The following is a 27,161-nucleotide window of genomic DNA, read 5'->3' as shown; positions in this document are numbered from 1 at the left end:
ACCCAGACACAATAGCAAGAGCTGCAGTGTATAATCCTCAGATGCTCTTCAGCTGGACTCAACCAAAGGATATTTATCTTAACTCCAAAGGCTAGTGGTGAAAGGGGTTGAGGGATGGAGTCCATCATCAGTGCATTTGTAGATGACACCAAGTTGGGAGAAGAAGTTGATCTGTTAGAGGGTAGAAGGGCTCTGCAGAGGGACCTTGAGAGGCTGGACAGAAGGGCAGAGTCCAACAGGATGGCATTGAACAAGTCCAAGTGCCAGGTGCTGCACTTTGGCCACAACAACCCCAGGCAGTGCTACAGGCTGGGGTCAGAGTGGCTGAGAGCAGCCAGGCAGAAAGGAACCTGGGGGTACTGGTTGACAGTAGGCTGAACATGAGCCAGCAGTGTGCCCAGGTGGCCAAGAAGGCCAATGGCATCCTGGCCTGCATCAAGAATAGTGTGGCCAGAGGATCAAGGAAGTCATTCTGCCCTGTGCTCAGCCACACCTTGAGTCCTGTGTCCAGTTCTGGGCTCCTCAGTTTAAGAAGGACATTGAGAGACTTGAAGGTGTCCAGAGAAGGGCAACGAGGCTGGGGAGGGGTCTGGAGCACAGCCCTGTGAGGAGAGGCTGAGGGAGCTGGGGTTGCTTAGCCTGGAGAAGAGGAGGCTCAGGGGAGACCTCATTGCTCTCTACAACTCCTTGAAGGGAGGTTGTAGCCAGGTGGGGGTTGGTCTCTTCTCCCAGGCAAGCAGCACCAGAACAAGAGGACACAGTCTCAAGCTGTGCCAGGGGAGGTTTAGTCTGGAGGTGAGGAGAAAGTTCTTCATAGAAAGAGTAACTGGCCATTGGAATGAGCTGCCCAGGGAGGTGGTGGAGTCACCATCCCTGGAGGTGTTCAAGAGGGGATTGGATGTGGCATTTGGAGCCATGGTTTAGTCAGTCATGAGGTGTTGGGTGACTTGATGATCTCTGAGGTCTTTTCCAACCTTACTGATTCTATGATTCTGTATTTCAGTGGCACAGGGATAAATGAACCTATGGGTTGCTTTTCTAAGGGTAGCTCTCAGAATGGCTCTGATGCAGAGGGGTCCAGATGGACTTTTTGCCCTCCTCTGCTCCAGCTCCCCCCTGGGCTTTTTCAAAGTGAAAAGGTTGGAGGACACAAAGCTTTATTCTCATATTTTCATCCTCAAGGCTAGAGTAGCTTCTGTTTTTATGCCCCAGCAACGCTTGCCTCCAGTAACTCTGAAGTGTGCTGGGCAGCTGTGGAAGGAGGGAGGGAAACAACAAAGCCCTTGTGTCTGAACCATTTGTGTCTGTGTGCAGCCTGCCCTGTGCAGCTGGTCTGACTCAGCTCCGAGGAGATGCTGTGCAGCTGCTTCTCTGGAGCGAGCCCTGTGGGCAAGCAGCAGCAGAGTCCAACATCTCTGTGCAGCTTCTTGATCTCCAGAGTTCATTTGCTCCCTGCTCTGTCGTCTCTAATCACGAAGCATTAGGCTGCTTCTTGCTGGATATTCATGTGCATATGTTCAGAACACACAGGGCCAGTGGACCCATTGTTTCTGTTCTCCTGCTGATGGATTTGGTTCCTTTTCTTTGCAAGCCAGAGCCTAGGGTCTTGCCACAAGCCCAAATTCCATCTTTTCAGAACTGATTACTTCTTTGCTGGGACACTGTTTACTGCAGTTGTCTAAGACTGGGATCAGCTGGTGCAAATGATGATCTTGAAGGTTATTCTATTCTATTCTATTCTATTCTATTCTATTCTATTCTATTCTATTCTATTCTATTCTATTCCATTCCATTCCATTCCATTCCATTCCATTCCATCCTATCCTATCCTATCCTATCCTATCCTATCCTATCCTATCCTATCCTATCCTATCCTATCCTATCCTATCCTAACTGACTGATATAGAGACATAAACCAACTTCATCTGAAGCTAAGGCAGGATGTAGTACAGCTCTGGACACCCAGGGCAGATGAGATGCCCTCCTCTGGGGTGACTCTGCTGCTGCTTAGGTAAGAGTCCCCAAGTCCAAAGCAGGCAGCAGCAGCTTGAAGAAGCTCAGAGAGGGAGGCTCTAGAGACTAAACCATCTCATTCCAGCTCTGATGAGCTCATTCAGCTGGAAAGGCAGGGAATGAAGCAAACCAAACCAAAATGAGCATGCATTCTAGTCTGAAATGGGAGCACTAGGCAGCTGGGCACTGAGATTCCAGGCAAATGGAAATAATTAGGCACTGGCACAGAACAGTGGAAATATCACTGGAGTTTCCAAAGGGATTTTTTTTTTGAGGAAAAATGAATGAATCACAGAATCAGAGAATCACAGAATGGGTTGGGTTGGAAGGGACCTTCAAGATCATCCAGTTCCAACCCTCTTGCCATGGGCAAAGACAGCTTCCACTAGCTCAGCTTGCTCAGTGCCTCATCCAGCCTGCTCTTGAACACCTCCAGGGAGGAGGCATCCACTGCCTCCCTGGGCAACCTGTTCCAGTGTCTCCCCACCCTCACTGTCAAGAATTTCTTCCTCATCTCCAGTCTAAACCTACTCTCCTCAAACTTAAACCCTATGCCCCTCATCCTATCACTACAAGCCCTTGTAAATCTCCAGCAGTCTGAGATTCGCTGCTCCAAAGTGAAGCCACAATCCCCACAGAACAGATAGGGCTAATCCTGAGGGTAGGTGGGATAATGGCAGAGTATTTCTCATACTAGAAGGTCCCCAAAATGTGTAAGGTAATCAATTCTGAAATGGTTTAAGTGCCTTATGAACCTTGGGAGGAAGAGCAGCAGAACCCAATTTCCTCCATGGTAGGAGAAGCCAGCTGTGACCACTCCTCAGGCTGTGACCTCTGCTCAAGATGAAAGCCATATGGATCAGAAATAAGTGGAAATTAATGACCAAAGGTTGGTCTCTTCTCCCAGGCAAGCAGCACCAGAACTAAAGGACACAGTCTCAAGCTGTGCCAGGGGAAGTTTAGGCTGGAGGTGAGGAGAAAGTTCCTCACAGAGAGAGTTGTTAGCCATTGGAATGGACCAGGAGGCTGGTGACCTTCTTGGCCACCTGAGCACACACTGCCTCATGTTCCAGCACCCCCAGGTCTTTCTCTGCTGGGCAGTTTCCAGCCACTCTGCCCCAAGCCTGCAGCATTCCTGGGGTTGTTGTGACCCAAGTTAATGGAACAAAACTAGAAATGGGTGGATTCAGATTGGATGTTAGGAAGAAATTCTTCCCCATGAGGGTGGTGAGAGCCTGGCACAGGTTGCCCAGGGAGGTGGTGGAAGCCTCATCCCTGGAGGTTTTTGCAGCCAGGCTGGATGTGGCTGTGAGCAACCTGCTGTAGTGTGAGGTGTCCCTGCCCATGGCAGGGGGCTTGGAACTGGCTGAGCCTTGAGGTCCCTTCCAACCTTAACAATTCTATGATTCTAAGTGCAGGACCCAGCACTTGGCCTTCTTGAACTTCATGCTACTGACCTCATCCCATCAGTCCAACCTGGCCAGGTCCATCACACATGGCAAAGTGAGAGACAAGTAACTAAAGCTCCTTTCACCTTTCAGACTACCCTTGTGATAGCTTCTTCAGCTGGATTATGCCACAGCCTTTGCACTAGTCAGGATTTCCTTTCTAATGAGGCGAGGAAGGTCAGCAGAAATGAAGAGCCAAGATAAGAGTTATCAGGCAGATACAAATAAAGCAGCTTATAACATCTGCAGTGCCCCTCAATCTGCAACAGATAAATGAGGCTGAAGCCAGAGGAGGGTTTAAAAGGAATCTGATACTGGCAACATTTACACTCTGAAGTACTCTTTGTAAGCAGATGACTGTGCCACAGCTACTGCTTGTAGTTCTCACTGCTGAAGCCCCTGTCACCACTGAAGCTTAGCCACACTGCCACCCAGCAGGGCTCAGCCTCTTCTATCCGTGGCTCAGATGTGATCCACAACCCTACATCTGTGTCCTCATACAACAGAGACCACATTTTAACCTCACAGTGCCAGCAGCCACTGTGGCACACCACAAAGATCTCCCTTGCCCACACTGCTGCTTTCCTGTTCTTTCCAGGAGAGTTTGTTTTAACCACATGCAGCTACATCACTACTTGTTTGACTTTCTAACTGTCCTGATACTTAGACTCCTATTGTATGAGTGTTAAAGTCATAAAATGGTTTAGTTTGGAAGAGACATTGATGATGATCCCCTTCCAACACCCCTGCCATAGGCAGGGACACCTTCCACCAGCCCAGGTTGCTCAAAGCCTCATCCAAGGTGGCCTTGGACACCTCCAGTGAGGAGGCATCCACAATGTCCCTGGGCAGCCTGTGCCAGTGTCTCCCCACCCTCACTGTCAAGAATTTCTTCCTCATCTCCAGTCTAAATCTGCCCTCCTCAAGCTTCAATCCATTGCCCCTTGTCCTGTCACTACAAGCCCTTATAAAAAGTCCCTCTCCAGCTTTCTTGTAGCCCCCTTCAGGTACTGGAATGATGCTCTAAGGTCTCCAGCCTGCTCTTCTCCAGGCTGAACAGCTCCAATTCTTTCAGCCTGTCTTCACAGCAGAGGTGCTGTAGCCCTCTGATCATCCTTGTGGCCTCCTCTGGACCTGCTCCAGCAGGTCAATCTTTCTTGTATTGGGATTCTCAGAGCTGGACGTAGTACTCCAGGTAAGTTCTCACCAGAGCAGAGCAGTGTGGCAGAATCTCCTCTCTCCATCCCTGGCCACACTGCTTTTGATGCAGCCCAGGCTGCCCTTGGCCTTCTAGCACACACTGCTGGCTCATGTCCAGCTGCTCACCCACCAGCACCCCCAAGTCCTTTTCCACAGGGTTGTTCTCAATCTTCTCATCCCCCAGCCTGTATTGATACCCAGGATTGCCCTGACCTAGGTTCAGGACCTTATACTTTTGCCTTATTGAACCTCACGAGATTCTCCTCAGCTCACCTCCCCAGCATGTCCAGACCCTTCTGCATGTCATCCCATCCTTCAGACTTACCAACCACACCACTCAGCTTGCTGGAGACTTGCTGAGGGTGCCTCAAACTTGTTGTCTGTATCACTGATGAAGACATTGAGCAGCATGGATCCCAGTACAGCCCCCTGAGGGACACCACTTGTCACCCACCTCTACCTTGACATCAAGCCCTTGCCCACTACCCTGGGCAGTGGTTTGTTCCTTATATATTTTAGTCCTGAGGTTTAGGATCCTCTAAAGTTTTCCAGTGACCACAGGATGCCTTTTTTTTCCTCTGTTTTTTTTTTAAACAGGTAATTTATTTGCAACAGCAGTGTGAGATACAGCAGAATGCAAGTGGGAAGCAGGCAATTAGGGATTATTTTTAGAGGGTGTTTTTTCCAGTAGGTTATTCCACATGTTACATCTGGAAATGCTCAGTCCTCTAACATTAGTTCTGATCCATAGTGACACAGAATTTCAACAACAAGCAGTCTTGTGGGGAACAAAAAAAAAAGAGAGAGAAAACAAAAATCCATCTTCATTGCTTGCTTTACCTTATTTGTCCTAAATGACAGACTGCAACAAGTATGACTTAGATCACATCACAAATAGTTCAGTCTCTATTTGCATCTTCTCTGCCCAGTAAGTCCTTGAGAAGCTCAAGATGCACACACAGAGGGTGATCTGAGACACAGAACAGCTGTGCAGGGTGCTTTCAGCAGAGCTCCCAAGGTGAAGGCTCACGTTTTATTCAGGTTACAAATACTTGGATGGTGTAAAACATCCTGGATGTGGCACACAGGCTGCAGAGAGAAGCTTGCAAACTGCTCTGCCACCAAGCAGTGGAAAAGGTGGGAAGTGGAAGGGCCATCTAGCCTTCCAGGCAGATAGTGTGGCAAGCATGATCAACCATCAGAAATGAAACCACATCTTGCTCAGAGCCTCAGCACCACATCAGATGAGTCTTGCTCCTGCTTCCACTGAATGAATGAAAAGATGCAGCTCCCAAACACTTCAAGAGGAGAAGGGTTAAGATGACAACTCAAGTGCTGCAGGGATTCCTTTTTCCTTCCCTTTGTTTATTTATTTGTTTTTAATCTCCTGAGAACAGAATGTAGCTGATAAGCTCCTCAAGAGTTCATGCAACCCAAAAGGTGCTTGTGTGCCTCACTGTAGCTATTGTTAGCTTCCAGCTTTTCATCCTGAAACTCAGGAATTAAACATGGTGAATGTCTGTTGAAGTGCAAACCCAGCATGGCAATCATGCTAGCAAGGAGGAGTCACAGATTTAGCCAGGGGCTTTTTAAGACCTTAGTCTGGCAGACCTCCTGTGAGATCCATCCACCACCATACATTCATTCCAGTGAGGGTAGTGAGGCACTGGAACAGGTTGCCTGGGGAGATGGGACCTAGAAGAAAGCTGGGGAGGTACTTTGACAAGGACTTGTAGTGAAAAGCTGTGGATGTCTCCTCCCTGGAGGTGTTCCAGGCCAGGCTGGATGAGGCCTTGAGCAACCTGGGCTGGTGGGAGGTGTCCCTGCCCATGGCAGAGGGGTTGCAAGTGGATCATCATCAATGGAACTGCATGTTCTTGAAGGTCCCTTCCAACCCAAACCATTCTAGAATGCTATAAACAAAACATTCAACATGTCCCACCCCAACCAACAAACACTTTGAGAGGACCCCAAGTTATGCTATGAGATACAATGTAGAGCTCAAGGCCTCTAGAACATAGATCTCACTCAAACAGGATTAAAGTAGGCATTGTTTTAAATCACATTAAGGCAAGAATAATTCCAATCTAGGAAAAGCTCAGGCTGATTATTACTTAACCAAGTGTCACTCTTGTACAGTGATGCCAGCACTGCACAACAACTTTGAGGAGCACACAGCCCTGGAGGTCAAAGCTAAATCAAGCCCTAAGGGATGCTCAAGAGTGACATTGCCTCACATGAATGGTGAGCTCTTGTGGTGGGCCAGAACCATCTGTGATGAAAGCCACTCCCTAAGGATGTACTTTAGGGTGGCTCAGAAACCTGAAGTTGAATCCATCTCCTTCCAGAATGCAGTATCCTGCTGAAACACTCTCTATTCTATCCTATTCTATTCTTCCCAGAAAGAGAGATTGGCCATTGGAATGTGCTGCCCAGGGAGGTGGTGGAGTCACCATCCCTGGAGGTGTTTAGGAAGAGACTGGATGAGGCACTTGGTGCCATGGTTTAGTTGATTAGATGGTGTTGGCTGATAGGCTGGACTTGATGATCTCAAAGGTCTTTTCCAACCTGGTGAATCCTGTATTCTGTATAATGGAGGAACCACAGGGAAGTGCATGAAAGAAGTCCATGAGGAGCCAAAAAGCCACAGTAGAAACAATCCGGAGCTCATTGACAACCTCCTCCATGAGTCTGGGTTTGTGGGAGCAGGAGCAGACCTACCACATCTTGCTTGCCTGTTGATGCCCAATGCATGGCAACATCCTTTACTTTCCTAGTGCTCTTTATTTTAGCTTCCCTTCTGTCTCCTCACCTTCGCAGGGGTCTCAGTACCTTATCTCCAGTATGCTCTCCTTGAGTGAGGAGCTCTTCTGGGACTGGTTCTGAGTGCTTCCCACATGGCAGTGGTGCAGACTGTTGCAAGGCAAACCCAAACCCACCCTCCTGAGTGAGGGGGCTGCTGCTGCCCTGCTCATGTTCTGCTCACCTCAGCAGCTTGACTCAGCCTGGCTGAGGGAAAATACGCACCAAGCCATTTGTGTAAAGGGCCCTGAAGCACAAACCAAATCACAGCTTATTTAAATAACACAGTACCATGCAAAATTCACAAAATTAGAGCTTTTAAGGAGTGGCTTTGAACAAAATAAAATAAAATGATTGGGGAAAAAAAAAAAAAGAGCAAACCTTTGCTTAAAAATCCACCAGTGCTACGTGGATTGCTTTCTGCTTGAGCTCTTGGAGCCATGCAAAAGCTTTAATCAGAGTGCCCCTTTAACAAATACAGCAGTTGAAGGAATAAAGAAGGAGGAAGAAAAGGGGGGGGAAAAAAGCCAGAACAAATGATCAGACAGAAAAAAACCCACCAAAATCCACAAGTTTTGATCTTGCTCACTGAATCTGCTCAGCATTTATCCATCTGAGCAGAGGTATGCCAAGGGGCTGAACACCACACCTGTGTTGCCCTTCCCTGGGAGACTTAGTCCTGGTTGTGGGATAAGCTCTTATCTGCAGCTTGACATTGTCCCTTGCAGGTGCCCAAGTGTGCTCATGCCCTTGGATTGTGCCCCTGTGTGAGGGCACAGCCAAGGACAAGTGTCAGCTATCTCACTCCACTCTGATGCTGCAAGAGGGATGTGATGTGCAGTGTGACTGGAGGGAGGGCTCCCAGGCTGGCACTGGGTCACCCAAGGACAGCCCTGTCCTGTGTCTCTGTATGCCACATGCTGTGTCTGGGGGCTGCAGGGCAGAGATCATGGTCCAACTGTAAATGCATGGAGGAGGCATGAAGCTCCTGCTCACCACAGGGAGTCTGTGCCACACTCTAACAGTGTTTAAGACAAGAAGGGAGCCGGCAGGTAGGCTGCAGAGGGACTTGTCATGAGGATGTCTAGAGACAGGACAAGGGGAAATGGTTTGAAGCTAAGGAACAGTAGGTTTACATTGGATCTTAGGAAGAAGTTCTTCAGTCCAAGGGTGGTAGGACTCTGGAATAGGCTGACCAGGGAGGTTGTGGATGTCCCCTCCCTCAGGATGCTCAAGGCCAGGCCAGATGAGGAGCAATCAAGTCTAGCTGAGAGGCATCACTGCCCATGGCAGGGAGGTTGGAGCAGATGATCTATGAGGTCCCTTCCAACCTGAACTATTCTATGAAAACAGGAAAATGAGTGTGGCAGGACATCCTGGGGCTCTAATGTGCTGAAAGCTGGGGGTAGAAAACTGCCCTTGGACCACAGTGCAGAGATTTGAGTGTAGCAGGGGTTTATGATCTGACTAGAAACATCTAATCCCCTGTAACAAAAACCGCATGTAGAGGATGTCAACATGAGCCAGCAGTGTGCCCAGGTGGCCAATAAGGCCAGGGGCATCCTGGCCTGCATCAGGAATAGTGTGGCCAGCAGGAGCAGGGAAGTCATTCTGCCCTGTACTCAGCACTGGTTAGGCTACACCTTGAATCCTGTGTCCAGTTCTGGGGTCCTCATGTTAGGAAAGATTTTGAGTTGCTGGAAGGTGTCCAGAGAAGGGCAACAAAGCTGGGGAGGGGTCTGGAGCACAGCCCTGTGAGGAGAGGCTGAGGGAGCTGGGCTTGCTTAGCCTGGAGAAGAGGAGGCTCAGGGGAGACCTTCTTGATGTCTGTAACTACCTGAAGGGAGGTTGTAGTCAGGTGGGGGTTGGTCTCTTCTCCCAGGTAAGCAGCACCAGAACAAGAGGACACAGTCTCAAGCTGTGCCAGAGGAGGTTTAAGCTGGGTGTTAGGAAGAAATTCTTCCCAGAAAGAGATTGGCCATTGGGATGTGCTTCCCAGGGAGGTGGTGGAGTCACCATCACTGGAGGTGTTTAAGAAGAGACTGGATGGGGTTCTTGGTGCCATGGTTGATCAGATGGTGCTGGGTAATAGGTTGGACTTGATGATCTCAAAGGTCTTTCCCAACCTGGTTAATTCTGTTCTATTCAAAGAGCAGACAAGGTTTTCACAGCCCATAGTTAGGACTGAATTTTTTCCCCCTCCTCTTCCTGCTGAACAGGCAGGAGCAGCTTTTCAATTCCAAAACAATAGCAATAAAATAACAACACACAATTACAGTGGCAATGGCAGGCTCCTGCCTGCTCTGCAGCTGCATGCTGCAAAACTCAAAGCCACACCGATCCAAGGCAAAAGCGGTAAGCCAGGATCAGAGCAGAAGTGCTCTGCTGGGGCCATTCTGCCTGTCAAAACACTTCTAGAAGGGCAAGACTGATTGCTGAGCATCTTCCACCTTCCCTTCCCCTTCCAAAGCCCTGCAAGTGCTTGCATCTTCTCCTAACAACAGCTCGAGAAACCTTTGCCAAAGGTGTAATTAAGACCCGAAGAGCACTGGAAGCAGCACAGATCCTGTTCAAACAGTTGGGCATCAAGTGACAACAACAAAAACCAGAACCCCAAGCCAGGAGCAGTCACATTTTTATCATCTGTTATAACAAAAAAATATTTCCCAATCAGTGTTTCAACAGAGTTAAAAGTTAAAAACCCTCTACAGTACTAATCAATTAAAAAAACCCCAACCCCAACCAGACAAAAACCCCAACCACCTCTCCAACCCTCTTGTGAGAAAGGTTAAGTGATTTAAAACCCTCTAGTTCAGAGAAATGAGCACAGCAAGGTGTGGATTTGAACAAGTGCACTGAAAACAGAGAGGCCTTCTTTTCTTCTGATAGCTCTTATCAGAGTTGTTAAGGAACAGGAGAGCCTTTGTGTTCTCTGCATGACCTTGAGAGCCTGCTAACACGAGCGTGGTCAAGAGCCAAAGCCCAGGAGAGCGTTTCACCAGAGAGACAGTGACAGGAGGGAGCAGGAGAGGACAGACAGATGCTTTTACAGCAGGCTTCAGCATTCCTTTTCTCATGTTTACTCTCTGAAGGAAATATAATTTAGACTGCAAAGCAGGAGTGAAATCTGATGGGCTGGTGGAATTTGTTTGATTTGATTTTTAACACCTAGAGCAGGGTTAATTCCTTTTCAGAGGTAGTTTGGTGACGTACAGGAGCGGCAACGACAACTCCTGTGCTTGTCTGGGGACAAAACTCTTGCAGTACTCTGGGTGCTGTCCCTGGACCTCATGAAGAACACTTAATGGATGGAGATGTTCTAATCAGAGCTGACAACAGCCAATTAAGTGTCAGAAGAACAATCTGATAAGTAGGTCTTCATGTCTATAGGCATTTCCTGCTATGTCTTAACTGTCAATCTGAATGTTAAACATCTCTCTCTCTCCATCTCATTATTGACTGGTTTATTAAAGGAGAAAGCTTTCATCTCTCTCTTTTTGATTTCATTCTGATTTGGGGGAAAAGAAGGGAAGGAAGATACTAGGAACAGCTCCTAATTTGGAATAGTAGATGGGGAATCCTAATTATAGCCAAGTCCTGATCTTCCAGCTGAGCCAGGAGTATGGTTTGGTGACACCACGACCACGCAGCTGCCCACACCATACATTTTAGGAGCTGGCAGGAGCTCAGTTTAGAGGAGATCTGTTTCTTTAATAGGTGGCAGGATATCTGTGGACGTGCTAGCAGGCTGCTCTCTGCTTTCAGTGCTTCTTGCTAGTCATACAGAAGACAACACCTCGCTGGATGGATCTCTTCCCTTCTTGTCCTCACCCCTGTCAATATCGATCACATGAACAATGCCAGGCTTCAGGATCAGGTCATCAGTCTCCACGTGGCTCCTGTTGTCATCCACCTCGATGTACTTGCCCTTGGAGGGCTGAGTGGCCTTGCTGAAGACATCTTTAAAGCGGCGCTTCAGCTCCACGTCCGGGCAGTAGACGTACTCGTACAGGGCACCAGCAAGCACTGCTCCTATTATTGGTCCCACCCAATACACCTGCAGAAAGAGGTGGCAAATAGAGGCAAGCATTAAGCTCCAGAGCAAATGAAGAAGCCAGAGAAAAGTGTAGAATCATGGAATCAATAAGGTTGGAAAAGCCCTCAGTGATTGTCAGGTCCAACCTGTCACCCAGCGCATCATGACTAACTAAACCATGGCACCAAGTGCCACATCCAGTCCCCTCCTGAACACCACCAGGGATGGTGACTCCGCCACCTCCCTGGGCAGCACATTCCAATGGCCAACAACTCTCTCTGGGAAGAACTTTCTCCTCACCTCCAGCCTAAAATTCCCCTGGTGCAGCTTGGGACTGTGTCCTCTTGTTCTGGTGCTGCTTGCCTGGGAGAAGAGACCAACCCCCTCCTGGCTACAGCCTCCCTTCAGGGAGTTGGAGAGAGCAAGAAGGTCTCTCCTGAGCCTCCTCTTCTCCAGGCTAAGCAACCCCAGCTCCCTCAGCCTCTCCTCACAGGGCTGTGCTCCAGACCCCTCCCCAGCTTTGTTGCCCTTCTCTGGACATGTTCAAGAGAAGCAGTCCTACACCTTCCAACAGAAATAGTTAGGTCAAGGTTTATTGATTCACCTCTTTCCAAGAGGCTTCCTCTAAATTTTTATTGCTCACTGCTAGCTGTTAGACAAGCACAGAATATTAGGGGCTGGAAGGGACCTCCAAAGATCATTGGGTCAAACCCCCCTGCCAAAGCAACATATACAGACTGCCTGCAAGATGCTACACAAGCGAGCCAGCAGTGCAGAAAACTGATTTTCTGTCTGCATTTTCACCCCCAGGGACAATGAACTTAGAAGCAAACCTTTCCCAGTGAACACACAGACAGTTCCACTTTGGTATCTGAGAGTCACATTTCCAAAACATGGCTTCTGGTCCCACAGAATCCAACAGGCAGGTAGCCAAATGAGGATGTAATAAGCAAGTACAAGTGATGTACACAACTGTGTAGGACAATTAGTGCAGCAGGACAGGCAGCAGATCTGTAATGTTAGGAGGAAAGGCTGAGGGAGCTGGGATTGTTTAGCCTGGAGAAGAGGAAGCTCAGGGGAGACCTTATTGCTCTCTCCAACTCCCTGAAGGGAGGTCATAGCCAGGTGGGGGTTGGTCTCTTCTCCCAGGCACCCAGCACCAGAACAAGAGGACACAGTCTCAAGCTGCACCAGCGGAAGTTTAGGCTGGAGGTGAGGAGAAAGTTCTTCCTAGAAAGAGTTGTTGGCCATTGGAATGTGCTGCCCAGGGAGGTGGTGGAGTCACCACCCCTGGAGGTGTTCAGGAGAGGATTGGATGTGGCACTTGGTGCCATGGTTTAGTCATGATGTCTGTGGTGACAGGTTGGACTTGATGATCTTTGAGGTCTCTTCCAACCTTGGTGATTCTGAGGTGCAGAAGCCCCCTGGCTCCTGTCAATGCCAATATCACTGCTCTGGAGGAAAAGGGTGTCTCAAGTGACCAGAACAGTAGCTAAGCTTCTCCTGCAAGTTTCTCCATGGCACATTTGTTTATGGTTTATAGCTTTAGTTATAAATGGCAGGCTCCCTCAGAGTATGGATAATTAATCTTGTGAAAAACTACAGCAGTTTTTGGTAGGAACAAGCCAGCCCCTGAGAAGTGGGAAAAATCTGCCTCAATAGGATAACTCCTGGGAACAAAGTTACACATGGTATCGTGTTTGCAGAATTGGAGCCTTAGGGCCTGAAGACAATGCTGCTTCTCTTGTTAGCTGCAGTGGGAGCAATGTGGGATTCAGACTTCCAAAAAAATCAAGAAAATCCTTACATGCACTGCAGTATGCAGATCCTACAAGTGCTCTCCTTGGCATGGGATTGAACACATCTAAGTGCGGGGTTCTACACAGTGGCCACAGCAACCCCAGGCAGTGCTACAGGCTGGGGTCAGAGCGGCTGGAGAGCAGCCAGGCAGAGAGGGACCTTGAGGCACTGGTTAATAGTAGACTGAACATGAGCCAGCAGTGTGCCCAGGTGGCCAAGAAGGCCAAGGGCATCCTGGCCTGCCATCAGGAACAGTGTGGCCAGCAGGAGCAGGGAGGTTATTCTGCCCTGTGCTCAGCACTGGTTAGGCCACACCTTGAGTCCTGTTTCCAGTTCTGGGCTCCTCAGATGAGGAAAGATATTGAGATGCTGGAAGGTGTCCAGAGAAGGGCAACAAAGCTGGGGAGGGGTCTGGAGCACAGCCCTGTGAGGAGAGGCTGAGGGAGCTGGGGTTGCTTAGCCTGGAGAAGAGGAGGCTCAGGGGAGACCTTCTTGCTCTCTCCAACTCCCTGAAGGGAGGTTGTAGCCAGGTGGGGGTTGGTCTCTTCTCCCAGGCAAGCAGCACCAGAACAAGAGGACACAGTCTCAAGCTGTGCCAGGGGAGGTTTAAGCTGGATGTTAGGAAAAAGTTCTTCCCAGAAAGAGAGATTGGCCATTGGAATGTGCTGCCCAGGGAGGTAGTGGAGTCACCATCACTGGAGGTGTTTAGGAAGAGCCTGGATGAGGCACTTGGTGCCATGGTTTACTTGATCAGATGGTGTTGAGTGACAGGTTGGACTTGATGATCTTTGAGGTCTTTTCCAATCTGGTTAATTCTATTCTATTTACAGATTCACAGATTGCATTGGGTTGGAAGGGACCCTCAAAGGTCATCTTGTCCACCCCCCCTGCACTCATCAGGGGCACCTCTGACTAGGTCAGGCTGCCCAGGTCCACCTCAAGCCTGGTCTTGAATGTCTCCAGGGTTGGGGCCTCAACCACAGCCCTGGGCAACCTGTTCCAGGGATTTCACCACTGTCACTGTGCAGAACTTCCTCCTGACATCCAACCTAAATCTCCCCTTGTTTTCAAACCACTGCCCCTTATCCTGTCACCATAGGCCCTTCTACACAGTCCCTCCCCAGCCTTCCTGTAGGTCCCATTCAGATATTAAAATGCAGCTACGAGGTCTCCCTGGAGCCTCCAGGCTGACAACTCCCTCGGCCTGCCTTCACTGGAGAGGTGCTCCAGCCCCTCTGATCATCTTTGTAGCCCTCCTCTGGTCCATGTCTTTCTTGTGTTGGGGTTCCCAGAGCTGGACACAGCACTGCAGGTGAGGTCTCACCAGGGCAGTGCAGCAGAATCACCTCTCTCAACCTGCTGGCCAAGCTTCTTCTGATGCAAGCCAAGGTGGGGGTCAGGGCTGCAGCCCACCCCTCCCCTTCAAAATGTGAATTGGTATTTTAATAAGACTCCTAGAGGGATGCTACAGCAAATGACTGCATCACTCCCAATCTGTTCATCCAATTTGTTTCCTGCACAAACTCTCCTAGTTAAGCTGAGGCTTTCAAATTGAAGCAGGTAACATCTGGTCTGGTCTGCGAAGACCAGACTGCAACCCCCTTCATCTCTTACCACAGGCATTTGCTGAGGCAGGTTCTCCCCTGGGAAGCAGATCACAGAGGGTCTCTGCTCTCATTTTCTAGGTTTGCCCCAGTTTGCTGCAGAACCAGGTGAAACGTGAAGCTGACAGAATTACTTCCACAGCTTCTCACCAGCATGTCTGGGGGGCTGCAATCTGCCTCAGAGGATTTTCCTCTCTAGCAGCTCAAGTCTCTCAGTCTCGCTGGATTGAGCTTTTTGGGTTGAACTTTTTGTATGCTTTCCTTTCCACCCCAGCTACAGCCTCCACAGAACAGCCTCTGAACACCACACTGCTGTGCTGGAGACTGCACTGCAGCCCTTGGCAAAGAGCTTTAGACCACCCCAGCTACAGCCTCCACAGAACAGCCTCTGAACACCACACTGCTGTGCTGGAGACTGCACTGCAGCCCTTGGCAAAGAGCTTTAGACCACCCCAGCTACAGCCTCCACAGAACAGCCTCTGAACACCACACTGCTGTGCTGGAGACTGCACTGCAGCCCTTGGCAAAGAGCTTTAGACCACCCCAGCTACAGCCTCCACAGAACAGCCTCTGAACACCACACTGCTGTGCTGGAGACTGCACTGCAGCCCTTGGCAAAGAGCTTTAGACCACCCCAGCTACAGCCTCCACAGAACAGCCTCTGAACACCACACTGCTGTGCTGGAGACTGCACTGCAGCCCTTGGCAAAGAGCTTTAGACCACCCCAGCTACAGCCTCCACAGAACAGCCTCTGAACACCACACTGCTGTGCTGGAGACTGCACTGCAGCCCTTGGCAAGGAGCTTTAGACCACCCCAGCTACAGCCTCCACAGAACAGCCTCTGAACACCACACTGCTGTGCTGGAGACTGCACTGCAGCCCTTGGCAAGGAGCTTTAGACCACCCCAGCTACAGCCTCCACAGAACAGCTTCTGAACACCACACTGCTGTGCTGGAGACTGCACTGCAGCCCTTGGCAAGGAGCTTTAGACCACCCCAGCTACAGCCTCCACAGAACAGCTTCTGAACACCACACTGCTGTGCTGGAGACTGCACTGCAGCCCTTGGCAGGGAGCTTTAGACCACCCCAGCTACAACCTCCACAGAACAGCTTCTGAACACCACACTGCTGTGCTGGAGACTGCACTGCAGCCCTTGGCAAGGAGCTTTAGACCACCCCAGCTACAACCTCCACAGAACAGCTTCTGAACACCACACTGCTGTGCTGGAGACTGCACTGCAGCCCTTGGCAGGGAGCTTTAGACCACAGCTTTGGCAGGTCAGCGCTTTCCCTCCCCTGGGATGGCCTCCATCACACAATCATAGCATCATTAAGGCTGGAAAAGACTACCCAAGGTCATGAAGTCCAATCATTAACCTAGCACCACCAGGTCACCACTAAGCCATGCCTCTCAGCACCACAGGGAATCACATAATGGTAGGGGTTGGAAGGCACCTCTGGAGATCGAGTCCAACCCCCCTGCCAAAGCAGGATCACCCAGGGCAGGCCACACAGGAATGCATCCAGGTGAGTCTTGAAAGTCTCCAGAGAGGGAGACTTCACAACCTCTCAGTGCAGCCTGCTCCAGGGCTCCAGTACCCTCACAATAAAGAAGCTTCTCCTCATGTTGAGGTGAAATGTCCTGGGTTCCTGTTTGTATTCATTGCTCCTTGTACTGGGCACCACTACAAAGAGCCTGGCCCCTTCTTCTTGACACCCACCCCTCAGATATTTATAGACATCGATCAGATCCCCTCTCAGCCTTCTCCTCTCCAGGCTAAACAGCCCCAGGGCTCTCAGCCTTCACAGACTAGAATAAACCAGGTTGGTAAAGACCTTCAAGATCAAGTCCAACCTATCATCCAACACTATCTAATCAACTAAACCACGGAGAGATGTTCAAATCCCTTCAGCATCCTTACAGCCTCCCTTGGACTCTCTCCAGCAGACTGTTAGCCATTGGAATGTGCTGCCCAGGGAGGTGGTGGAGTCACCGTCCCTGGAGGTGTTCAAGAGGGGATTGGCTGTGGCACTTGAAGCCATGGTTTAGTTGTCAGGAGGTGTTGGGTGACAGGTTGGACTTGATGATCTCTGAGGTCTTTTCCAACCTTATTGATTCTATGATTCTACTCCTGCCTCTCTTGAACTGGGGAGCCCAAAACTGGACATAGTATTCCAGGTGTGGTCTCACCAGGGCAGAGTGGAAGGAGAGGAGAACCTCCCTAGACCTGCTGGACACCCTTCAAACACTTCCAGTTTAAACTGCTCTATTGGACATACTGGGACAGACAACTAACAGCCAATGATGTATGAAGAATCCTGAGAGCTGTTTGTCACTATGGTGAAGGAAGCATGAAAGCAGTTACCCATTGGTTCTCCCATCTGCCCATGATGACAGCAGGTCCAAATGATCGAGCAGGGTTCATGCTGGCACCAGTGTAATTGATCTAAAGCAAGGACAAGAATGTTACCTGTTATTAAAGTCTTGGGGATGGCCATTCAATGGCTGGTTTTGCTTGGCAGCAAGTATCACCACCCTCCCTGGGTCTTCTCAGAACATTAACTAAGTCATCACATAAACAGGCAGAAAACCTCCAATGCAACAGCCTACCCATGGTTAGGTTACCTAACCTTACCCTTCTGCTACTCTAAAGGGTTTTGGTGAGGATCCATGAAGAATATAGCAACCATATCCGTCCAGTATTTGAAGGGGGGTATAGGGGAGCTGGAGGAGGACTTTTGACAAAGGCCTGGAGTGACAGGATGAGGGGTGATGACTTCAAGCTGGAAGAAGCTGGATTTAGATGAGAAATGAGGATTAAATCCTTCCCCATGAGGGTGGTGAGGTAGTGGAACTGGTGGACTAGAAAAATTGCAGAGGCTCCATTGGAAGTGTTGAAAGCCAGGTTGGCCTTGAGCAACCTGGTTCAGTAGGAGGTGTCCCTGCCCATGGCAGGGGGGCTGGAACTGGATGATGATCTTTAAGGTCCCTTTCAACCCAAACCACTCTATGATACACCTCCAGCAGCTGTAAAGGGCACAGAGTTTTTCCACACACTCCTGAAGCAGCCACAGAGGGACAAGGGATTCTATTTCCTCCCCCATCAAGGGAAGCCAGTAACTTACAGCAAACAAATGTCCGATTGCAACCGACAACCCAATCGCTAAAGCCACGGAGCCGGTGACATCGCTGCGCTTCGCATCACAGCTGGCAAAAATAGTGAAAACCAGCTGGAAGGTAATTATCAGCTCCACCAGGAGCCCGTGGCCAGCAGAGAGATCCCCATGTACCTGGAAGGAGGGAACAGAAAACACCGGAGATGAAGTAAAGGCGATTTGGTACATCAGAGAGCCACCCCCACCCCCCCGGGACCGGTTTGAAGGGGGAACTTGAGCCCAGCCCCTGACTGCAAAGGCTGGAAGCAAAACTGTTACCATAGGACACAAAATAGTGCTAAGGTCCATGTAATTCATTGGCCTGCTGATGGGGGTATAGAGAAGGGGCATAAACAGTTCTCTTTTCTTCTGTCACCTCTGCTTGCTCTCTCTTCCATGGCCTTGCCAAGGGAAGCTGTTTTGACTACTCTGTGAGGAGGTGAACAGTCCCCCTGGATCCATCCAGGGGGGGTCTGAGGAGTTTCTGTGTTGTATATATATTGCAAATATATACATCTACTGCACAGCTCCTGTATATTTTGTGCATATTCATTGCATTTCGTATTTCCAGATTGTAGTTTGCCTGTAACTAGAGCTTTGTTTGCTTCCATCCCAAACTTGAGCTGCTCTGGCAGTTTACTTTGGGGGTAGCTCTCCCACTTAGTTTGGCGGGGGGGGTGGTAATCTCAACCCACCACACATCACCTACATGAAGTATGCCTCAGGAAAAACTCTTTCTAAATGGGACACTGAAAATCAACAATGAAATTTAGAGCTTTAGGTCTTCCCCCCCCCCCCCCCCAACTTTTCTCCCTTTAAAAGCTTCTTTATATATATTAAACAATAGATATGGATATTTTGAGAGCCATGGAAAATTACCTCTGGACTTGAGACCAGAAGACTCCACAGTACCATCCACCAAAGAGCTTCAAAGTTAAGACTGCAGCAGCCTGATTTATTTTTTTACACAAGGATTTGCAAATGCTGCACTTCCCCATTTTATTATTTATTTCCTTATTCTTGGGAGCACTGTAATTTACTATTCAATTATAAATTCACTAATTAGCCCTGACTTAATTAATTTCAATTTCAATTACAAATTCAGCAGTGTGCAGCTCAAGTGCATCTTTAATAAGTCCTGCAATGGGGCTAACTGATGGCATTCCTTCATGGGTTTAGAGCGAGGCTTGAAATCTAAGGCACAATCTGTCTCAGAAAGTATGGCATTTTAAACTGATGGGGTTTTCCCCCCCACTCCCCAACATGATGACCAGAGAATTCATCTCCTCCTCCTCCCCAGCCCACAATAAAATGGCATGTCAACCCATGTGTTAGTTAAAAGGCTGGGATGCAAATGAACACAACCTGCTGACATCAGAGCTGGGGAAGTTCTAGGCAAGAGAACTCCTAGAGAACGGCAGCCAGGGATGCTGCACGGCATAAAGCCATCCTAAAGGATGAGCTGTGGTGGGTTTAGGCTCAGCCTTTTAAATCTTTCACAGATCTTGAGCAGGAAAAGGAGTAAAATGTAAATAAATCACTATTGGGTGTGAAAAGGAGAAGAAAGGTAATTCTAAACAATAGCACTGGAGAGATAAGGAGCTTAAACTGGTTGTGCCAAAACAATTTCCTCTGCTCTTCTTGATGCTTTCACTCTGGAGAGATGCTAACTTGCTTCTGCCTGACCTTGGCTGCACTGTTTTGGTTAAGTCTAACAGCAACTTTCTCGGCTCCTTTCTCCCTTTTGTACAGGGCAGGGACAGAAAAGGAGAAGCTAGTAGCTTCCCCTGGTCTTTAGCCAGGGGAGGTTCTTGTGCTGTTTTGTTACTTGTAATTACCTCTAAGTATTGCAAATCCTGCTTATTTTGTACAGATTCATTGCATCCCATTGTAGATTGTAGTCCTGCTTGTAAATACAGCTTCCATTTGCTTCCACCTGAGCTGGTCTGGCAAAGTTAATGTTGGGGGGGTGGGGCGGGGAGGGGAAGTTTCAACCCACCACAAAATTTCAACCCACCACAAGAGCTTTAAGCCTTGCCTAGATAAACCAGCAAGCTCTTAAAGTCTCTGCTTGAGCTCTCTTTGACCCTGATTACATTCCCTTAGGCTCTAAGCTAGTCTAGTGCAAGAGCTGGAGGAGAAGTGATTACCGCAGTGACGCCCAGCCCTCCCACCACGCTGGGTGGTGTGACCAGGTATAGGATGCCAGCACCCACGATGGCTCCCAGGCACTGGGCAACGATGTAGAAGACAGACTTGGCGAGGCTGATCTTCCTCGTGCAGACCATCGCCACGGTCACAGCAGGGTTAATGTGGCCTCCACTGATGTGTCCAAAGCACTGCACCATGGTTGCGATGCTGAGCCCAAAGCAGAGGGAGATAAGGACCATGTCCGTGGGCAGGGGTTTCTCTGCTCCACCCCAGTTGATCGTGGAGCCGAGGCTGAGCAGGACAAAAATGAGCATGGCCAAAAATTCTGCTGACACAGCCTTCCAGAAGGGCTGAGTCCAGACTCCTTTGAAGGCCACCATGATGCTCTCACACTGACACAGACGTCCACACTTACTGAAATGGAAAGCAAAGCTTTGTGAGATGTCACCAAACAAGCCTTGTGCTCTCCTGTGAGGGAACTGCTATCATCCAGCAGACTTTGGAGAGGGGGCAGCAATGCTGAGGATGCAAGGGCTGGGGCAACCACAGAGCAGAGTGCCCTTAAAACAGCAGCAGTGTTGGGTAGTCTGCAGGACACAGGGTCATCAATCACCCCTTGCAGTAAGTCTGTCTGTAAAGCCTTGGCTCACAAGAAGCAGCCTCTCTGTCTGTTGAAGCATGGAAATAAGCCTATCCTACACTTCTTGACCTCTTCCTGAATTCAAGCCTGTGCAGCCCTACCACTTCCAGCAGCCTTTTGACTTTCAGAGAATCACAGAACCATTTCAGTTGGAGAAGCCCTCTAAGATCATTGAGCCCAGCCATTCTCTAAACTCTACCAAGGCTGGGGCTAAACCCTCAGCACCACATCTTTGCCTCTTTGAAACACCTCCAGGGGTGGGGATTCAACCACCTCCCTGGGCAGCCTGTGCCAGGCTTTGAGAACCCTTTCAGGGGAGGTTCTTCCTGCTCAATGTTCTAATCCAATCTGTACCTCTCACACAGCAGGCATGATAATTCAATAGAAAGCAGGTTTTCAGTCAAACCCTAATGGTTTTGGTAACAGTGTAGTACTGGGAGGTTGCCCTAGGAGCTGTAAGAGAAAGTCTATTTGTTTGAACACTCACAGAGACCAATACTTCAATTTATATTTATGCAAAGAGCAGTTTCTTCAGTGTGGATGTTGGGCAAAAATTGAATTCAGCCAGGGGAACAGCTGCAATCCTAAATCCTGACCTTTCCATCCATCACACAATCGATGAAGTGCATTCTTTTGGGCTAAGGGGGGGGCCAAGTAAGCTGTGGAACACAGCAATGTGTTCTGTCTGTGTGGTGTGGAGACCTCTGTGGGGCGAGGAAAGAAAGTGCCTTGCTTTTCCTCTGTCTGGAGATGCTGTTTATTAGCCTGTGCTGCCTTCCTGATGAGCTACAATTTTGCTTGATGCTCAGATACCTATGAAAGTGGGTCACCAAAGAAAAAGTTATTTGTGGTATTAATAAATTAGGAGAATAAGCCAAAAGGGAAGCATTTTAATGAGTTTCTGAGGAATGCTAACAAGACTCTGCTCTAAAAACAAAAGGGAAAAGGAAAAAACACCCAAACAAAACCCACAACCAAAACTCCAACCCCCTCCAAAAAAACAAAGGAGAGAAAACAAAGGAGAGTATTCAGCTGCTACATTTGGGAACAGAATTGTTAAGCGGAAGATGGATGAATTTACGCTCAGTTATCTGAGGGAGCGGAGCTACAATGCATATTTAATACCACTTGCATCAGAAGGCAGCAGAAGAGGCACGTCTGCCCTTTTCAAGTTCTTGCAAGAGGAATGGCCCATGAATTTCTCAGGAGTTGCAGGGAGTTAGGGAAAGGCAATTTAATCCCCTGACTGGAACAAAAAAAAAAGTTGCTTCTCTGCCTCATTTCTTATGCTAATTTACTGTGTGTTTTGCACAGGTCATTTGAGCTCTATCTTAGATCTCCAGACTCTCAGATGAGAGCAAAAAATGGCATTATCTCCTGCAAGTGGCTGTTGCAAAGTGCTTGGGAAGTGATCACAGAGATTTGGGTGGGAGACTAGACTAGACTAGACTAGGAGACCAGACCAGGTTGGAAGAGACCTTCAAGATCCATGTCCAACCCATCATCCAACACCACCTAATCAACTAAACCATGCAACCAAGCACCCTATCAAGTCTCCTCCTGAATACCTCCTATAAAATCATAGAATGGCTCAGGTTGGAAGGGACCTTAGAGATCATCTGCTCCAACCTCCCTCCCTCCATGGGCAGGGATGCCTCTCAACTAGATTTGGTTGCTCAAGGCCTCATCTAACTTGGTCTTGAACACCTCCAGGGAGGGGGCCAGCCACAACCTCTCTAGGCAACCTGTTCCAGTGTCTCACCATCCTTATACTGAAGAACCTCTCCCTAAGTTCCAGCCTAACCCTGCTCTCCCTCAGCTTCAAACCATTCTCCCTAGACTCATTGCTAGACACCCTCATGAAAAGTCCCTCTGCAGCCTTCCTGCCAGCTGCTGAAGGAATTACATGCTGGTGAAAATCAGATTGAAATCTTTAAGCCAGAGAACCTGAAGCATCTGAATTCTCTCTCTGTGCTGGAACTTCAAGACAAGATAAAAATCCATTCCTGATGAAATTAGCCTGCTTCAGAAGCTGGAGAGACTTGACCTTGCCAACAAGAATATCAGTAGGTAATGCTAGAAACTGCATTATGGCTGTGACAAGGGCTGGCTAATGACTTCTAATGACAGCTAATTCCCTAGCTGATGCATTTTACTTTCTAAAGTGTAATTACACCATCCTCCTCCACCCTGCCTGCTCCTGCTCCACCACCACCATTTTTGCACCCATCCCAGAGCCAAGGGCAAGACCCTCAACCAGCCAAGATAAAACACAGAGGAGCTCAGCCCCAGGAAGGAGGCCCAGCCAGCACCCATGGGTGATATCAGAGTAGTCATCAATCATTGCCCTAACAACCGGGGGGCCACCAGGCCCCCCGGCCTTTGTTGTCACCACCACCATCACCCAGTGTGCACCATGGGCACTCACCAGTGATGAGAGGAGGATCCTCAGCCCAGATGGGCTCAGCTTGGGGCTGCTGCCTTTCCTGGGGGGGAGTTAAAAGGGGAGTGGGCAGGAAGGGCCAAGTGTCCACACCTGGGGTGGGAGGAGACTGCAACAGAGCCCAGGTGCTCTGGGATCTGAGGAGAAAAAGGGGGAAAATGGGGCAGGTGGGGTGGGAAAGGGGCAGATATGATGGGAAAGGAGGGGATTTAAAAATAACTTTATTTTCCATCAGTCTTCCATAATGCACAACTGCAGTTCATGGTTTGCTTTGCCTCCATGCAAAAGGAACAAACCCACCAATGCTTCAGAAAACAAAGCACAACAGTGACTATTACAATGAAACCTTTCCAGAAGTACCATTTTGCTTGGTGGGAAAATCTGCGCTTTTTCAGATCAAAATAACAAGTTTTAACAACAACAAAAGTTCTCCAAGTGAATTTCCTCCTTGGATACCAGCAGAAAACACCAGGATGATGAAGGGACTGGAGTAGGTGCCCTGTGAGGAGAGGCTGAGAGCCCTGGGGCTTTTTAGTCTGGAGAAGAGAAGGCTGAGAGGGGATTTAATACATGTGTATAAATATCTGAGGGCTGTGGGTCAAGAGGGAGGGGACAGGCTCTGCTCAGTTGCCCCCTGGGATAGAACAAGGAACAACAGATAGAAACTCCAGCACAGGTGGTTCCGTCTCAACATAAGGAGGAACTTCTTCACTGTGAGGGTCACAGAGCACTGGAACAGGCTGCCCAGGGAGGTTGTGGAGTCTCCTTCTCTGGAGACATTCAAGCCCCTTCTGGATGTGTTCCTGTGTGACCTCTGCTGGATTCTATGGTCCTGCTCTGGCAGGGGGGTTGGACTCGAACATCTCTAGGGGTCCCTTCCAACCCCTAACATCCTATGATTCTATGATCCCTTCAAGTATTGGAAGGCAGCTCTAAAGTCCAGCTGGAGTCTTCCCTTCTCCAGGCTGAACAACCCCAGCTCACTCAGCCTATCCTCATAGCAGAGGTGCTCCAGATCATCTTTGTGGTTGAAAACCCTTTCATTGAAGATGCTTCTAATACTAACGTGCAACCTAAACCTCCCCTGGTGCAACTGCAGGCCAATTGCTCCCATCCTGTCACTTCCTACTAGGGAGAAGAGACCAAACCCCACCTGGCTCCAACTTCTCTGCATGGGAGTTGTAGAGAGTGAGGAGGTCTCCCCTCAGCCTCCTTTACTCCTGACCAAACAACCCCAGCTCCCTCACACCAGCAAGAGCCACAGTACAAAAGCCAAATGGTATTTCTACAGCTCTAACTACGACCTGCAGGAGCCTGGCCGTGGGCTGGCAGCCAGCCGCTGCACAGGACCGCACGGTGGCACAGCAGCTGGGTGCGTGCGGCAGCTATTTCCAGGGGCTGCTATTGGCAGTGACACCCTCGCAGCACACCAGGACACCCCCGAGCTGTGCTGGCACCGCCGCCGCGGCTCAAATGGGCATCGGGCACCCACCTGCTAGCGCTGGGGGGAGAAAGGGTCCAAGGCTGCCGCTGCAAAACAAATTCACTGTCGCAGGGCTTGGTTGAACCGTTTTGCCCCATTCCCCAGAGCAATGCTGGGGAAGCGACTGGTGGTTATCAGCGGGAGGTGGGGAGGGCAGACTGGGCAGCCCGGTCCTGCTGCGTTATGGCAGGGGGGGAACTGGGCTGGCCGCGCACACCGCTCTCTCCCCGTTGCCAAGTGGCGAAGGTAACAAAGTTTTAGGGTGCGGAGAAGCAGTGAGTGCCGGGGGTGTGTGTGTGGGGGGTGTGTGTGTGGATTTGCAATTCTCTGCCCCACTCCAAGGGCTCCGCTAGAGCCATCGGGCAGGAGGGAGCCCGCCGCCCCGGGAGCAAAACGGAGGTGAAAAGCACCTCGCAGACACATACCCACCCCCTACCCCCCCCTCCAAACCCCCGCCTGGGGTAGCGAGGGCTGCCCGGCTGCGCTCTCCTCCCAGCTTTGAACAACTTTGGATGCGGGGTCCCGGTCCCCGCGGGAGCGGAGAAGGAGCCGCCGCGCACCCCTGCCCCCGTCCCTCCAGCTTCCCCATAAAGTCAGCTTGGTTTTGGGTGGGCCACCCCCGGGCCACCCCCTCTCCTCCTCTCTCCCTCCCTGCCTCCCGCCTTCGCACCCCGCGGAGGGCCCGCACTCACCCGCGGCGCGGAGCGGCCGCTCCGTCGCTCATTCCTCCCGGGCGGGCGCTGAGCGGCGGCGGGCGAGCGGCGCTGGCCGGGGTGGCCCCGGGGCGCGGGGCGGGGGGGCGGCGGCGGCGGTGCGGCGGAGCTCGACCATGCGGCTGCCGGCACCGCGCTGCCCGACCTGCTGCTGCCGGCGGGCCCGGGACACTGTCGGGGCCAGGGCTGCGGTCATGTGGCTATCCAGACGGACTGGGGGCTGTGGGCTGGCTGGAGAGGGGCGGCCGGGCTGCAGCGAGCCCCGCTGTGCCTCGGAGGGTGCCAGGGCAGGGTTAGGGTCGACATTAGAAGAAACTTCTTCCCTGAAAGGGTTTTAAACACTGCAACAGGCTGCCTGGGGAGGTGGTTGAATCCCCATCCATGGAGGTGTTTAAAAGCCGCAGAGATGTGATGCTGAGGGCCATGGTTTAGCACCAGCCTTGTCAGAGTTAGAGAATGTCTGGACACAACGATCTTAAAGGGCTTTTCCAGCCAAAACGATTCTACAGCACGGGCTACACACCGTTGAGAAAGGCTCAAAGGGTTCTCAGTTTCTTCTCTGCCACTTGTTGTATCAAAGTAAGAAAAAAAACAACAAAGTCTAAGCAACTCTGAAGCCAGGGACCTTTATCTCCCACCTGTACCTACAAGAACTCTGCTGGTTACCAAAGAGACAAAGTTGTGGAGGAGTCTCCTCTGGTGACTGAAAAAAACACCTGGTTGTGTTCCTGTGCAACCTGATCTAGACGACCCTGCTTTAACAGGGGGGTTGGACTAGATGATCTCCAGAAGTCCCTTCCACCCCCCACCATTCTGTGAGGCTGGAAGCTACCAAATTCAAGAAAGCTTTGCCTGGTGTGGAAAGCCTGTGAAGGTCACTAACTGTTGAAATGAGGCCGTAAGGCTGTTGTGGAAGTTCAGATGGTCCTCACTTGGTGAAGGACCCAGTGAATCTACAACATGAAAACAACCCAGTGAACAGAGAGCCCTACATATAAGAAGAATAAAATGAGCATCACCTAGGTTGACAGGCATACTTACTTTGTTAGAGAACTCATGAATACCCTCACTTGAAGGAGGAAGGGGTGAAATGGAGCAAAACATCTAGAAAAGGCTTTACTTCCCCCTCCTCCCCCCCCCCCCCCCCCCTCCAGTAACAGGAGTCAGAGGATGTTAGGGGTTGGAAGGGACCTCCAAAGATCATTGAGTCCACCCCCCCTGCCAGAGCAGGGCAAGGACTGCAGCTCTAAGCAGGACTTAGACCTTTGCATGCTGTGCAAAACAAAATATCTGTGCTTAAGTTCTATACAAAACATTTTAAAGGACAGGTTGTTCAAGTGTTAAATCAGGTTAAAATGGCATGTGGGCAGAAAGAACATTTACTGCAAGGCATCCATGCAGCCACAGAGAAAGGATCACAGTTTGGCATGTGCTGGACACACTGGACCAGATAATCTTTCTGAATGTAAGAAAACAGTACAAAAGCTGAAGATCTTCTTTGGGAACAGAAGCCATGGGCAGAAAGCAATTTCTTGGTATCTGCTGGGAGGTTGTAGGTAATAATTGACACCAGTGGAAAGCAGGTATAATGTATAACACTACCAATTCAAGGGGTGCTGGGCGCTTTTGTACACACAGCAATCAGAGAAGTCATGCCTGTGTGTTAAAT

The 27,161-nt window shown here is 49.9% G+C and overlaps 1 protein-coding gene across 1 annotated transcript; it reads right to left on the bottom strand.

Annotated features, from left to right (window-relative positions):
* Positions 1–10,511: 10,511 nt before the first annotated feature.
* Positions 10,512–25,604, bottom strand: AQP4 (aquaporin 4). Its single transcript, XM_054179652.1, has 5 exons — positions 25,472–25,604; positions 20,213–20,627; positions 18,033–18,197; positions 17,273–17,353; positions 10,512–11,520 (listed from the first exon to the last, which is right to left on the bottom strand). The coding sequence occupies exons 1-5, from the start codon at positions 25,501–25,503 to the stop codon at positions 11,242–11,244; spliced, it is 972 nt and encodes a 323-aa protein (XP_054035627.1). The 5' UTR covers positions 25,504–25,604; the 3' UTR covers positions 10,512–11,241.
* Positions 25,605–27,161: the final 1,557 nt, after the last annotated feature.

The sequence above is a fragment of the Dryobates pubescens genome, chromosome 3, assembly GCF_014839835.1.
Source record: "Dryobates pubescens isolate bDryPub1 chromosome 3, bDryPub1.pri, whole genome shotgun sequence".
Lineage (NCBI taxonomy): Eukaryota > Metazoa > Chordata > Aves > Piciformes > Picidae > Dryobates > Dryobates pubescens.
The sequence above is the reverse complement of the archived record's forward strand: the minus strand, read 5'-3'. Positions and strand labels throughout refer to the sequence as shown.

Excerpts from the sequence above, each read along its gene's own strand:
- AQP4 (XM_054179652.1), bottom strand. The coding sequence starts at position 25,503 with ATGAGCGACGGAGCGGCCGCTCCGCGCCGCGG. Across the intron at positions 17,354-18,032 it reads CAATCGGACATTTGTTTGCT|ATCAATTACACTGGTGCCAG; the intron begins GTAAGTTACTGG and ends TCCTTGCTTTAG. Across the intron at positions 11,521-17,272 it reads GCAGATGGGAGAACCAATGG|GTGTATTGGGTGGGACCAAT; the intron begins GTAACTGCTTTC and ends CTCTTTCTGCAG.